The following is a 16,286-nucleotide window of genomic DNA, read 5'->3' on the forward strand; positions in this document are numbered from 1 at the left end:
AATACAACCATATCAGCAGCAGTTTCACTGCCAGGAGATTTACGAGGGCTTAAAAAATACAAAGTCAAAATGGTATTAATACATAATTCAGGTCAGCAAGCCATCTGAAAACCCTGCTTAGGTCACTGCCAAAGCCCTACGCTGCCACACCATTTTAGAGCACATGCAAGATGTGAAAGTTAATTTTCCGTTATGAACCTTGAGCTGAAGCTGTCCACAAGGAACTGTCAGATCTTTTCCCATGGGATTAGTATGACATTTTACCACCTCCTAAACATAAAAAACAAAACAAAACAAAAAAAACCAACACGGATGTCATGTGTTTATTTTCTAAAGACCTAACAGTATTTCGCTTCTTCCACTGTACAGCATAGCACTGTATCTGCTCTCATCAGATGTGAATCTAAGGAATGAATAGGATAAAACTTGAAGAGTTGGAGTTAAAAAAAAAAACAAAAACAAAAACAAAAAACTACTACATTTCCTTGCCAAAATTATTACCTTTTACAGGACTTTAAGCAATACACGAATTAAGACTACATGCCTTCCTGGAAGGCATATTCTGATGGCATCAGAGAACATTTATCCTGCTTTTTAGTCACTTAGCCTACTCTTATCCAACCTAACAGGTGCTCCCTTGTCCTCTTGTAAACAGACTTTCTGCACTTACCCACAGGTATCAATTAATGCCTTAAGAAAATAGGTGGGAAATGCTAGCGACCTATAAGGTGGTAATAACATGGAGATGAAGAAATGTCAAATTACACCATTTTTGCACACTGAAGACAATTCCTATTTTCTCTTCAACTTGATACTGTTTAAATTCATGCTGTACTGTGAAGAGAAAATAGCCTCCTGTAAACACTGACAAAATATTAGAAAAAATTTGGTTTACATCTTCCCTGAAATTTAAGCACCTATTTACTTTGTAAACTCCATTAGCTGCAATGAAAGTATGGGAACGTACACTGAGGCCCCAGACATTTTGATTCAATTTAAGTTTGTATTCAATTATTCCAATAATTCTTTGCAGATAAACATTTAAAACTCAAATTACAGGAAACCTTCCTTGTTTTGGGAAGAACCACACCTTCTTCAGAGTAGAAAATTAAGCTCTTGTTAGGCAACTGTATCTTAAAGAAGCAGCTAATCTTTATATTCTGTCAGTCATAAACTTCAGTTCAGCTATTTAAAAACAAGTTATTTCTAATTTAATTCTCTTGCCTGCTTCTAAGTTATCTCAAAGCATAACATAAGCTATAAAATAGGAACGCTGGCGTAACACAATCATGTAACACAATGGAAAGTGCAACAATGAGCAGAGCAGCAAGGTCTCAGGCTGCAACAAGAGCAGATTTGCTCAAACAGCTACATGCGCAGAAGTAAAAAAAAAAAAAAATAACAAAAAACAAACAATAAACCAGCAGCACCACCACCAGGGAAGCGGCAGATCCTGGCTCCTCCCCTTCAGGTCACTCAGTTGCACTGCATACACCTGAGCTCCCCTGAGTTGGCCATGCCTTCCTACCAGGTGCTCAATCACTGGGTCAAGCCGTGACTCAGCATTTCCACTACAATTGATTTTGAGCTTATTTTTGCAGCAAGCATTCCTAATTCAAAATAGATGAGACTATTTTTGATGAATGCACTTCCAGCTGTGCTGGTGAGGAAAGGATACACAAACAGACAGAAAGTCTATTTCTGTTATGCTTTATAAAAACACACATTGCTTTCTTGTTCTCCAGTCACTTAGCAGTCTGCAAGACAAACAGTGCACTTGCTGTCTGCACATGATATATTCAATACAGTTTGCATTCCTGTATTTCCATAGGCAGCTGTCCTGCTCAACTTGTAGCTGCCACGTTCACTGCCATTCCGTCCCAACCACTGCTTTGGCAGACACTGTCACAACAGAGACTCCACTGCCATACATAGTTTTAGAAATACTTTTTTCAGCTACACTTCAGGGCTTACTTATTCTATGCAGGGCAGACACCAAATTTGAAACACTCATTTTACAAACGCAGTTGCTGGATATCTAAGTTATTGGCAGCTCAGTTCAAGAAGTTACCTGATGCTGAAGTCCACACATACATATTAGTTTGGGTCACTCCTCAAAAGGTAGAAATGCAAAATGACTTTTTCTCAAGTCTTTGAGCTGCATTTAAAACAAAGCAGAAACATCTCCTGATGTACAAAACCATGAGAAGAGATCAATAAAGCCTTCTTTGTACACAGGTATACAATTATACTCTTTATCTGTCATAGAGGAGCACCAATCAGCCACATTTCAGTTTAGTTGTGTTTTTAAAGCATTACTGCAGGAAATAGAAACTACTGATGCAACAGGACTTACTTGCATACTCCTGTTCTTTGGAATAAATCAAGTGAAAGAATTGTTTTAGACCCTATTAGTAATGTTGCCTTCACATTTTTAACAATTTGTAACACAGAGTGCTATAAAGTCAAACAATAAAATCATCTTTCCTCACCTAGCCTATCTATTCCCTGTATTAAATAAGCACTGGGGCTGTGAGACTGCCTGCTAAATCTATTGGACAACAGCAGATTGGGAAAACTATGATGCAGCAGGTGCTTTCTAATCAAAACGTAAACCACATTCAAGCCCACTCTGATCACTCTAATGGCAAATCCTAATCAGTGAGACCCAACACTCACAACCACACACATTACAACCGCTGATAAGCTATGAAGTAGTGTTTTTAATCTTCTTGCCATCAGATTTGACATATAAAAGATAAAGACAGAAATTTCAGTAGTCCATCAATAAAAGCAGGGAAAAAAGCAAAGCCCAAAACAATTCTGGGGGGAAATCAGGAAACATCTGAATCTTTTGCATTCAACTGCTATATTTCTATTAGCTAGACCAGCCATTATAAATGACACTAATTAAAAACTGAAGCAATACTTAAAGTTGTTCCATCAAGCACGTGTGAAATAAAGTTTTCAACTCCTCAAAACATCCCTGAACAAAGAACTGATGGCAGATGCTAAAACAGTTCCTAAAAAAAACAGAAATTATCATAAATTAATAAGTCCCAAAGGACTTTGGTAAGCCTCACACCTGATTTTTCAATGAAGTTCAAACAATACCTCGATTTCTTAAACAATCCATTAAGGTGTATGACAAATGCAAGATTGTACCTCTAGGCACACTGTTTTACAAATGTGCCCACTTTCAAAAACTTCCACCTCCATTCCCTGTCCCAGATCTATAAACAATCAGGTGAGCACCAGCCTCCAACTGCTGGCTCGCTGGAAACCCATGTGGGTCAGAACAGTGGACTTGGTCTCATGATTAGAAGCCTCAGGACAGAGCTCATTTTCATAAACACACCCTGGACATTAAGAACTTTCGGAGACAAATCATGGCACAAAGTACTGAAAGTAACAATAAACCTGAATAGCAACTTCTGAAATACTGGGTTATGAAGATAGATTCTGTCTTGAAATTAGGTGAAATCACACGAATCTGAACAAAGTCTCAGCTTTTATTTTATTAATTTATTTTAAAGAATGAAGTCATACAACAGAATGATAAAGGTTCAAAAAGACATCTAAGATCATCTAGCCAAGTCATCAACCCGTCACCACCAATACTGCCCACCAAATCATGTCCCTCAGTGCCATATATCCACATTTCTTGAATGCCTCCAGGATGGTGACTACACCACTTCCCTGGGTAGCCTGTTCCAATACCTCAGCACCCCTTAGAAGATGACATTTTTCCTAGTATCCAACCTGAATCTCCCTTGGTGCAACTTGAGGCCATTCCCTCTCATCCTATTTCTTGCTACGTGGGAGAAGAGGCTAACCTCCACCTTGCCACAACCTCCTTGCAGCGAGTTATGGAGAGCAATAAGGTCTAAACAATTCTAGTTCCCTCAACATTTTTCCTAAGATCCCTCACAGATCCACTGTCCTTCTCTGGACAAACTGCTGGGCCTCTATGTTATTCTTGTAGTGAGGGACCCAAAACTGAACACAGAACCCGAGGTGTGACCTCACAAGTGCTGAGTACAGGGGAACAATCATCTCCTGGTCCTGATGACTGTACTGTTTCAGACACAAGCCAAGACGCCTCTGGCTTTCTTCGCTATCTGGGCACACTGCATCTTCAGCCAGCTGTTGACTAATGCCCTAAGATTGTTTTCTGTTGCACAGCTTTTCAGCCCGAAGCCTGCAGCATTGCATGGAGGAGGTTGTGACCAAAGTGCAGAATTGAGTATACAGTCTTGTCACAGGATAAGCCCTGGAAAGGCGGATTTGGAAATCCTAGGGAAGTGCAGTCAGGAGTAAACATGGGCTTTAAGACAGCACAGGTAGATTCCACACATACAGCTGAAATACTAAGTTATATTCTGGATTGGAATTACAGAAGAAAAAGGCCATTGCTCTAAGCCTCTATGACAATGTAAACACCTGTCTGATTTTTTTTTGCTGCAACAGCCCCCACCCTTCTTCTTTCTTAACATTCTGGATTTAAAAATAAAAATCTAATATGAATTCCTTATCAAGACTTAACTGAAGAATAAGCTCTGAGTGGCACAGTCAGGATTCTCACAACACAGAAACCATCAGCTCATTAAATGCATGTTCCATGAAACATGAATAAAGAAATTTCAGAGTTGCTCAGTCTGTTTGTATACTTTTGGCAGATAATATTTTTTTTTCCTGTAGGCTCAAAGCAAAGAGCAGCTTTGGAAACATTTCTCTGTTTAAACGCAATCCCTGGACATTACCAAAGACTGCTGTTGGGAAAAACTGAGAGGTATCTGTGTTTATTGTTCAGATAAATAAATTTTAGATCATTTATTTGTTCTGTTCCAAGTACAGTCTGTGTATACCAACACCTTTACTATTTTGCAAAAAGGCAAAACGTGTGCATGACAAAATGGCAACATGAAGAAAAGCTGCATAATTAAGTCTTCAGTGCAGAAAAAAGGTACCACGGACATTCATCAACCTTGCTGAATGTCTCAGGAGACCATAGAGTGGATGCGAGCGCAGTGAGGTGGTGGGTGGTGTGTTCAGCAATGATGCCATCGTAGCAGCCGGTCACCTCTGGTGGCACTTTTTTTTTTTCCCTACATGAGCATAGCATTGACTTTTGTCCATTGCTGGTGAAAATGCATAGCTAATGCTCATGACTGTGTCAAAAAACAGCGTTTTGTAGCTGAGAATTTGCTCTATCAAACAGTGTTACTGTATCTAATGTAGTTTCCAAAGAAATAAATAGGAAGCACTACTTTTGGAGCAACCCACGTAGATGATGACATAAAATTTGGGTGATGAGGCCCAGGCACAGGCTGGCCAGAGAAACTGTAGATGTCCCATCCCTGGAGACCTTCAACACCAGGCTGGATGGAACCCTGGACAAACTGAAGTAGTGAGGGGCAACCAGCCCACAGCATGGGTTGGATGGACTTCAAGGCCCCTTCCAGCCCAAGCCATTCTACAGTTTGATGAAAGATGCTCAAGTGGCATTAAATAGCATCCCAAAATCAAACCCACCGGCATTGCAGCATTCTGCCAACCAGCACACAGTAGGGACAAAAAGTACAGCCAGGTTATAGTAATTGCAGATGGGTATATCAGGCTGACTTACACATCAACATACAAAAGCAGCATTGCCTGACATATCAGATGTAACTTTTAAAAATCAGTTTAGCTAAACCAACACATTCTGCTCACAGTTGAAGGTGCAGGTGCTCTGAACCTCTCCTGGGACTAGACAGGAAACCTAAGCTTAGAATTCAAACCACAGAATCACAAGCACTTCTTTGCTCACACGGTTACACAGATCCTATGCTATTCCCCTCCCCTTGCTGGAAGCACACATTACACCAGTAAGTCTGCGGACCACATGGCGAACTGCAGATTTGCAACTGATCCCACTAAAAATAACCTCCATGCCTTTTGGGGCAGGGGAAGTTGCATTGCTGTGGTCTCACAGACAGCTGCGCTGATACAACGGACTTGCTGGAGGTAGAGTGGAACAACTCACAGGACTGCTTAAGAAAGTGTTCCCTTAACATTACAAGGCAGCAGGCTTTGTCTTTTAGCATTGTATCCTGTTGTTTTGTTGCTTTTTTTTCCAGATCTGTCAAATCAAAATTTCAGCTGTTTAACAGACAGAAAAGAAGCAATGTTGACTGTCAACAATAAAATGCAAAGCAGCACTTTATCTAACACATCTGCTATTTCATTCTCTTTTGCAAACCTCTCATGCTCACACACAACAGGTTTGAACCTCATACTTCTAAGACAAAAGTGATGCAAATCAGTGTGGTGGCCTATCTGACTTCTGATAGGCCTTCATTGTGTTCAATTAATAACTGCAGGAAAAAAAAAAAGCATTATAAACAATCCAGATAAATCTAAAAATAGGCTAAGTAAGTCAAACAGCCACTGAAGAACATGCAATGTGACTTTTTTTTTTTTTTTTTTTCTTTAAAGAAAAGCAAAAAACAAAGTGTTCCCTGAGATAGAAGGCATTACCTGAGCTGCAGAAGTCAGAGGGCAGGTAACAGCTAAGGGCACTTTAAATGCAGGTAACGTAGTTACAACAGCAGTTGAACAGACAGTGGTGCACTGCTTTTCACTTGTCCCACCATAACAGAGACTTACAGCAGAGGAGAGCAATGGTGTGTCCTGCTGCATCCTGTAACTGCTCTCCTGTGGCAAGGATGGAGGGTTTCGTAGAAGAGAACGATGTCCCACATCTCTGTAAGAGCACTGTTAAACCAAACAACTGCTGCCTCACACCCCCGTCAGTGTTCTACCTGATTTCACCAACACTGAGCCTTCCAATACAAGAACCTCAGCCAGTACTAGGATGCAACCATTTCAAAGGAGTGACCTGTTTTGAAAAGACCACATTAATACCAACAACCACTCTCATGCAAAATTAATAACTACCTGTATTTCCAGAAAGCACAAATATTTGCACGGTGTGACCTCAGCTCCTAGGTCCAACAAGTAACTAACCCCTCAGCGTACATGTGTACATTGGACATGGTAGATTTGTTAGGTAAGAAGAGTAAACTCAAGGTCTGGATAAGGCCTGCTAAGACTGCTTGGAAATGGAACTACAAAACTGAGAATTTATCATAAGCCTATCCAAAAATACACATGTACATAAAGTACTCAAGCAAGAACTTGAGAGTCATGAAAAGCTGTGAAAGTTTTGCTTTCCTAATTCGCATTATATAGTCTCCAAGTAAATAGTCCTATTTTACTTGAATCTTCTCATCAGCTTGTATTATTTAAAACATGTGGGACATTCAGACAGATGAAAAAATTTGGTCAGGCTCAAAACAAAAGCCACAACATTCCTTTTTATTAGCAGATTAAACATGCAGAACTATAATTTTAAATTCCAAGTAAAAACAACTTAATGAAAACATCACTAATGCAAAAATAGAATCTACTTGGGATTGTTGTGATCTTTAATTGCCATGTTGCCAATCACCTTAAAGAAAACAGAACTTATAAGCAAGTTTGTCAGTCTCATTTGAAAATAATTTAAAAAAGGCCACATTGATTAGTGACCACATGGGAATTTGTGTGAAAATCTAGGATTCTAGAAGGTTACAACTGAAAGACCTTGTCTGAAATAGCACTGGGTGGTAAATATTTGTAAAATTTCGTCTTCTCACTTTCAAAGACTCACCTTTTAAGCAAATGTATTGCTTCTTGACACTGAATTTACATTACAAAACTCAGAAACACATATATTCATCTTCCTTTTAACTTCTGCATAACCACAGTAATTATTGCCAAAATATGTAAAATCCAAATACAAGTTAAGTGCACTAAATACAGTCACGCAAATTCAAAGTCCTAAAAATCATTTGATTGCTGCCACCTAACGTTGTTCCAAACACCTTGCAAGTAGATAACCATTTTCTGCTGCCTCAGTCTAAAGCTCAGGAAGGCACCAACTCTTTAGGTACTGCGTGCCCTGTAAAGAACAAGAACATGAAGATGTAGGTGTTTTTGTTTTTGCTCATGACTGCTTTCGTTCAGTGATTCTACTGTAATTTCAAGTAAGCACAAGACAGAAACACATAGTTTCTGGACAAAAACTGACTAAAGCAAATCAGAGATGCGCAGTGGCATCAGATAACAGCATCAAAGGGTGCTGTCAGAACAATTATCAGTTTACAGCCCATCAATTCAGGCATTACCACTGCAAGATATTTCAAAGCTTAAGACTTCCAGTAGCAATGTTATTAATTCTGTCTTTATTATTTCTAAATACATAACTGATGCATCAATTTAGGAGCACTAGCTGTAGAGAGAGTAAGTAAAGACTGAAAATGAAGATAAAGATGAATAAATCTAAGAAGATTGACTGTAGCAAGTCACTTTCTTCTCTGCCCCTCTTCATTTAAAAACTGATAAATGCTGGATCAATTTCAAGAATACAAACAGCGCAATAGAAGTAAACAAAACAAAATACATATATACACACACATATAAAAGTATACATAAATAAAGGGTTTGTAGAGACGCACGCTTCTCCGCTAATCAGCTATCACAGCTTTGCTGCCCTTCTGTGGACACCACAGGGCCTCAATGTCCTTCTTGTAGCAAAGTGGGAGTCCAGGTGGAGTAGTATTTGTTTCCACCTGAATCATAGGGGATTTATTCTGCTCTTCACCCTAGACTTCCAGGTCGGGAAGGCTGTGTATCCAAAGGATGACTGGTCTGTCAATTAGAGACAAGTACTGAAGGCACTGAGAATCACAGAATCATAGAATCACAAGGTTGGAAACAACCTATAAGATCATCTAGTCCAACCGTCTCCTCATCACCATTGCCACCACAAGCACTAAATCATATCACGCAGCACGTCATCCAGACGCCTCTTGAACACTGCCTGACCACTCTCTGAGAGAAATAGTTCTTTCTTATGTCCAACCTAAACCTCCTCTGATACAACTTGCGGCCATTAACCCGTGTCCTGCTTGTTGCCTGGGAGAAGAGGCCAAATCCCTCTTCGCCACAACCTCCCTTCAGGAGGTTGTAGAGTGCAATGAGGTCTCCTCTGAGCCTCCTCAGCTTTTTTCTTATCATGTGAACACATTCCCCTCCACATCCAGGAAAGATGAGATTCAACTTAGTCTTCCTCTTACTGTTAATATGTGTTTGTAAGAACAGTTTTTTGTTGTATTTCACTACAGTGCCCAAGTTGACCTCATGCTGGCTTTAACCTTTCTAGCTTTCTCCTGCATATCCTAGGAACTTCCTTGTGCTCTCCTCGAGTTGCCTGTTCCTCTTTCCATAGGAGGTAGACTCTCTTCTTCTCCTGGAGTCTAAGCAAAAGCTCCCTGTTGAACCATACCAATCTTCTTCCTTTCTGGCTCATACTCATCTTACAGCACATGGGGACATCCTGCTCCTGCTCATTTGAAATTTCTTTCTTGAGGAAGTGCCCAGCCTTCCTGGACCCCTCTGCCCTCCAAAAGGACTTCGACGGGACCCTCTATCAGTGTACTGAACAGTTACAAGTCTGCCCTCCAGATGCCCAAAGTAGCAGTTTTGCTGACCTCCCTTCTGACTTCACCACTAATTGAGAGCTCTATCATTTTGTGATTGCTCTGCTCAAGACAGCTCCTAACAACCACATCTACTGTCAGTCCTCTGTTTGGGAACAGTAGGTATAGAGGGCATCCCCCCTTGTAGGCTTTCATACCAGCTGTGTCAGTAGGTTAGCTTCCACACACTCAAGCAACTTGCTTGACTGCTTTCTCTATACTGTACTGTTTTCCCAGCATGTATCAGGGAAGCTGGAAGTTCTCTATAAGAACAAAGGCTGGCAAATGCATGACTTCCGCCAGTTGTTCATAGAATGTCTCGCCCGTCTCTTCATGCTGGTTAGGTAGTCTATAACAGGCTCCCACCAGGATGTCAGAGTTGCTGGCCTTTTCCAATCCTTATCCATAGAGACTTGGCCTTATAATCCCCAGCCTCAAACTCTACAACACTGAAACACTCTCTAAAGTAGCAAGCCAAGCCATTGTCCTTCCTTCTTTCCCTATCCCTTGTAAGGAGCTTGTAGTCATCCATTGCAGCACTCCAGTCATGGGAGTGATCTTACCGTGCTTCAGTAATGACAATTAAGTCATAGTTTGCCTGCCACACAACAGCTTCCAAGTTCTGCTTATTGCCCATGCTGCAAGCAGTGGTGTAGATGCACTTCAGCTGAGCAGCTGGCCTCACCTCCCAGCCCTGCCATTCTTCCCCTATGCTCATCTCCAGCAAACCTGGTTTTATCCCCTTGCCCATTGATATCTAATTTAAAGCTCTCCCAAGGAGCCCTGCCAGCTCCTGGGCTAGGAGCTGTTTCCCCCTTTGAGACAGTTGGGACCTATCTGCAGCCATAAGAACAGGTGCCAAGTAAACTGCTCCATGGTTCAAAAAGCCAAAATTCCTGTGATGGCACCAGCCGCATAGCCACATATTTACTAGCTGAGTTTTCCTGGTCCATTCAGTATCCCTCCCTGGCACTGAAAGGACAGAGGAAAATACCATCTCTGTTCTGCTCTGTCAGCTAGCTACCGCAATCCTGATGAAGTCCCTTTTGATAGCGCTCATGCTTCTTCAGCAACTTCACTGCTGCCAGACTGAACTACCAGCAAAGGATAACAATCATAGGGGTGAATCAGGCCAGGAAGTTTTCACTTAACTGCAAATACAGGAGTCCAATTTTCAGGACACATCTCTGAAACCAATAGCACACGTGTCCAAAATGCATTCTTATTAAAGAGACATACTACATATGTTTAAGGAGACCATTTGCAGGACCACTGATTAAAAACACAATACTCCAACACTTAAATATGCTCAAGTAGAGGAGAAATACTGATGTAAGAGAGTTAACCATCACACTCGTACAGCAAAAGGTAAAACTTCTGCAAGGGTAGAATTACCACTTTGCTTGCTCATGTGAATACTCAAGCTCGTAAAGTAAAGGCAGAGAGAGGGAGAGGAAGGGGTAGGAAGATAGAAGACTTGTTGAGTTCCCTTGGATAAGTTAGTCCTGCAGTTACTAAGAAGATAAGAAAAGGATGCTGCAAAAAATGTCTGACAGTTCCAGCGACCCAAGAGCAAGTGAAATGAACTGTTCACCTTAATTACATCTTGAGGGGACCTGGCTGCTTTTTTGGACAGAAATGGATTCAATTATCCAGGAGAAAAAAAAAAAAAAGGGCATGCCAACATTTTAAAAGGGGACAGAAACACAAAGCTCGCACATGCTTGGAAGTCTTCTGCTTCCCCTGGTTTCTATTAAATTTTATGAGCTTCTTTTTTTTCCCCTCTACGCTACCATTATTTCAAAGTGTTTTAATGCAGTTTCAACCAATGAAGAGCCCCAGTGCCCACAAAGTCATACTACACACATATACCACAGGTACTTCATTCAGTTCCCATCCACCAAAACTGCATGGGAATTAAATGTGTATTAAATCCAGTTAATTTCAGAACTTTAATCTTTCTCGCAGTCATGTAAATTGGAAACTCTCTTCAAGATGCCAATACACATGTAACTATTCCACTAGAACAATCTATTTGCTCCAGTACTTCCACTTGCTGCTTTTACAAGTGAAGAATGAAGCCTTCACCAGAGTACTTTCCTCTAGACAATGTCTCCCAAAGTGCATGCAGGGTACCAAGTTTGTAATTTAAATGCATACGTTTTTACCTTCCTGTATTATCGTTTAATATTAGTCTGGTTCAACTCAAATAGTTTTAAAGACAAACATTAAGTAAAGGTACTACTATCATATACAAAATGAAAAAGCAGCAGAAATAAGTTTTCAGGGCAACAATTCTACTTTGCAAAGGAACCTGAACTTCAGCAGGACTGAAGGAAAGCATGTGCTTTTCTAAACTGAGACACTTCACAATATGGGAAGGGAAATGTTACTGAATGAGGTGGGTGCCCTGGAAGTCACTAAGAAGGTGAAGTTACTGCACACCTTCTTTGCTACAGCCTTCACTGCTAAGATTACCTCTCGGGCATAACAGACCCTGGAGGTAAGAGAGAGTGTCTGGAGAAAGGAAGACTTTCCCTTGTTCAAGGAGGGTCTGGTAAGAGATCATCCTCAACGCATGCAAATCCATGGGCCCCAATGAGATACACTCACATCTACTGAGGGAGCTGGCAGAGGTGACTGCCAAACCACTTTCTATCACCTATGAAAAGTCGCGGAGAAATGAAAGGTGCCTGAGGACTGGACGAAAGCCAGAATCACTCCAGTGTTCAGAAAGGACAAGAAGGATGAGCAGGGAAATCGCAAGCCTATCAGTCTCACCTCTGTACCATGGAAGGTAATGGAGCAACTTATTCTGGATGCCATCTCCAAGCAAGTGGAAAAAAAAAGGTTACCAGCAGTAATCAGCACAGATACAGCATGGGGAAATCATGCTCAACCAAGTTGGTAGTTTTCTATGATGTCACAACCAACTAGGTAGATGAGGGGAAAGCAGTGGATGCTTTGTACCTTGACTTCAGTAAGGCTTTTGACACTGTCTCCCCTAACTTTCTCATAACTAAGCTTAAGGAATGTGGGACAGATGAGTGGACAGTGAGGTGGATTGAGAACCATCTGACAGACATAGCAGAAAGTGTCGTGATCAGTTGTAGACTAGTTGGAGGCATGTAACTAGCAGTGTTCCCCAACGGTCAGTACTAGGTTCCACTTCGTTTAAAATCTTCATCAATTACCTGAATGAAGGGACAGAACAAGTTTGCTGATGGTGCAAAACTGGGAGGAGTGGCTGACACAACAGAAGCCTGTGCTGCTATTTAGCAAGACCTGGATGGACTGGAGAGCTGAGCAGAGAGGAAGCTTATGAGGTTCAACAAGAACAAACGCAGAGTCGCCTGGGGAGGGATAACACATCCACACAGTTCTACAGGAGGTTAGGATCTATACAGGCTAGGGACTAGAAAGAAGCTCTGTTGAGAAGGATTTGCATGTTCTGGTGAACAATAGGTTGACCACAAGCTTAGCAGTGTGCCCTTGTGGCCACAGTATCTTGGGGTACATTAAGAATGTGGCCATCAGGTCAAGGGACATTATCCATTCCCTCTACCCTGCCTGGTGAGGAGTGTATCTGGAGTAGTCTGTCTAGTTCTGGGCTCCTCAGTTCAAGAAAGACAGGGAATTGCTGGAAAGAGTCCAGCAGAAGGTCACAAAGATGATTAGGGGCCTTGAGCACCTCCCTTACGAGGAAAGGCTTGGGACTTTTCAGCCTGGAGAAGACTGAGTGGGAATCTCATCAACGCCTATTAAAATCTAAAGCACGGGAGTCCAATGGATGAGGTCAAACTGTTTTCAGTGGTGCCAAGTGACAGAACAAGGGACAGTGGGCACAAACTGGTATGCAGAAAGTTCCATCTAAACATGAGAAACAACTTCTGAACTGTGGTGACAGAGCATTGGAACAAGCTGCCCACAAAGGCTGTGTCCTTCTCAGGAGATATTCAAAACCCACCTGGATTCTTTTTTGTGTGACCAGCTGTAGGGAACCTGCTTTAGCAGGGGGGTTGGAGTAGATGATTTCCAAAGTTCTCTTCCAACTCCTACAATTGTGATTTTGTGAAAGAAAGTTTTTCCCTTGGAAAAAGGCTGTACAATGCTTTCCAGCTAATGCAAGCTATGCATACTGCTCAAGTGCATGCTTTCAGCTTGGCCATCCTAATCTTTTGCAGCTAGTGAGGAGGAGACACGTTACGGACAGACACGAGCTTAAATGAGTTAAAACCCAAGACACAGCAGGACACGAGGAGCCAAAGTCAGCTCTTTATCTTCAGGACACCGGGGTAGCTGCCACAGACCAAAGAGCTGAAAACCCACCGACTTTACAGTGTCTACTTCAGGAACTGGCAGCAAAGATGCAACTAACCTTGTGACACCAACACCAACTCACAACAAAGCCACAAGGCTGGTCTCAGATGCTGCAAGCACAGTCAAAGAGCATATATTAGCCAGATGCAGTATGTTCTTGGTACAGAACAGCAGCTATCTTGATAAATTCACACATGGCTCTCCCAGAGCTTGGCTACGCGCTTCCTGGCATCCACAGAGCATCAGCACTCAGAGCTGTATCCAGACTCTGCCCTGTAAATCCTCACTGGGGCCATTCTGTGAACATGCCTTGACCTGGAACAGTCTCACAGCAAACACATCAAGTCCACTTTAAACACATTTATTCTAGTTAATCACTGAAGGATAATTGAGATTTGATAATGATTAGGGAATACAACCCCCAGGGGGCAGCCAAAAACACTAAACAAGCTGGAAGGAGCAAGTTTTCAACTTCTAGACTTGGGACAAAAGAGATCTGCTCCCAGCTTTTTCCCTCTTCATAGCACTTACAATTTTAGTCACACTGCGTGCCCATACAGCCTTGAAATCACCTGTCTTCTATTAATTTCATATTCATCCTATCAGAATGGAATTCAACAGACAGTTCAGCCTATTGAGTGCTTTTTTGCTACACAAGATACACAGATCACCATTTTAGGCTAAATGCCTGCAGTTTTGAGGTATACACTTACTGTTTACAATGTCACCCTGCAGCTGAAGGATTTGTGGAACAGGCATAGTGAGAATGACTACATCAAACAGTTCCGGTGATCCCATTTTGCTGGAGACTTCCCACTTCCCATCTCGCAGAGAGATATGAGTTACGTGGCGTTCATAGCAGACATCTGCATCTGGTTTGAAAAAATTAAATACATATAGCTGAATGCCATGTAGAAAATGCACAGTAGTTCCTCTTAGTAACTGGATGGCTTACTAACTGCCAAGCACACAAACCATCTGCGCGCAAAATCTCACAAATCAGGTTGCATTGGTTTAACAGTCAGGATATTACACTACAAACCTGCTTTAACAGAGGGTCCCTTCCAACCCTTATGGTTCCATGATCCTCATCACCTGGAAAGTTCCTATCAGCCCTGCTCTAGGGCTGGCACTCCTCTGAGTCCTTACTAACGTGATTCATCTCCATAAGTGGATAGGAAACAGCCAGGTTGATTTCCTGCAACTTCAGTGGGCCGAACCTGCTCAGGATGGAACCAAGTGGGCATGGGACACAGGGCAAGGTCCTGCAGACCTTCTATTCATAGGCATTTTTCACATCTGAAGTCAGCAAAGCGCCTGCAGGGCGGGAAATGTCCAATGCTCACCGTTCTGTTTACGCCTTTCAGTAACTCCAAGATCCATAAAAACAAACAAATGACTACCTTCCACATTTAAGTCACCAGTTAGACCATTCGGGAACGCAGCAATTAAAAGGCTTAATTTCACACAAAGGCGTTTAACCATTACCGGACTGCAGCAAGTAATACTTGACAACGGAGGAGATGCCCTGAGGCGCCACGTAGTCACAGCTGCCCTCTTTCTCCGCCAATCCCTCAATGCGCGCAGACAGCGGCTCCAGGATGCCACGAGACAGGAGCTCCTCGTAGAAACTTGACAGGAGAAAAGCAGAGGGATGCAGACGCGCCGGTGAAACCCACCACCAGCTCATTCCCTTAGCCCGGCCCGGAGAGGCCGGCACGGCCTCAGGCGCGCGGCCGCCGCCCGCGCGCGCCCCCGCTCACCTGCCGCGCGACTCCGCGCGCCGGCTGACGTACTGCGCGCCCAGGTCGGCAGTGCAGGAGGCGTCCCGCGCGCTGCGGCTCGTGCTCATGCGGCCCCCTGCGGCGGACAGGCGGACAGTCGCTCAGCGCTCTCTCTCCCCGCTCCCCGCCCGGCAAGTCCCTCGCAAGCCCACCTGCGCCGCGCGCCTTGTCCCACACGCAGAGCCGTTCCCACGTCGCCCCCCGCAGCAGCGCCGCGCAGGCACCTCCCGTCAGCCCCGCACCCACCACCAGCACCCGCGCCATCGTCGCGGGGCGGGGCCGCGCTGAGCCACGCCTCGTGCGCGCTGTGGAGGGCGGCTGGCCGCCGTGTGGTTGGGCGGAGCTGCTTTCCTGTGCGCGTGAGAGTACGGGTATTTATATAGAGTTATTTTAATAGTCCTTTCTGGTCAGTCCCTTGTGTCTGTCTGCTGTAAAATATTAGTGCTATTTTCACTGAATCACAGAATTGGAGAATCGATCACCAAGGTTGGAAACGACCTTCAAGATCACCCATCCAACCACCCACCTATCACCAGTAGTTCTCACTAAACCATGTCCCTCAACACAAAACCCAGGCATTCCTTAAACACTTTCAGGGTCTCTAACTCCACCACCT

At 43.0% G+C, this 16,286-nt stretch overlaps 1 protein-coding gene across 3 annotated transcripts in view; it reads right to left on the reverse strand.

Moving 5' to 3' along the window:
• RNLS (renalase, FAD dependent amine oxidase) overlaps positions 1-15,934 on the reverse strand; it is a 65,975-nt gene extending 50,041 nt beyond the window's left edge. For all 3 annotated transcript variants that reach the window (XM_042818452.1, XM_042818451.1, XM_042818450.1), the window contains exons 1-4: positions 15,823-15,934; positions 15,650-15,746; positions 15,375-15,517; positions 14,600-14,758 (exon numbers count right to left, since the gene is read on the reverse strand). In XM_042818452.1, coding sequence (XP_042674386.1) covers positions 14,600-14,758; positions 15,375-15,517; positions 15,650-15,746; positions 15,823-15,934 — 511 coding nt within the window. The remainder of the gene's footprint in view (positions 1-14,599; positions 14,759-15,374; positions 15,518-15,649; positions 15,747-15,822) is intronic.
• Positions 15,935-16,286: the final 352 nt, after the last annotated feature.

Source organism: Centrocercus urophasianus, unplaced genomic scaffold (genome assembly GCF_019232065.1).
Source record: "Centrocercus urophasianus isolate 14NV4802_14NV808 unplaced genomic scaffold, USGS_Curo_1.0 seq_17, whole genome shotgun sequence".
Classification (NCBI taxonomy): domain Eukaryota; kingdom Metazoa; phylum Chordata; class Aves; order Galliformes; family Phasianidae; genus Centrocercus; species Centrocercus urophasianus.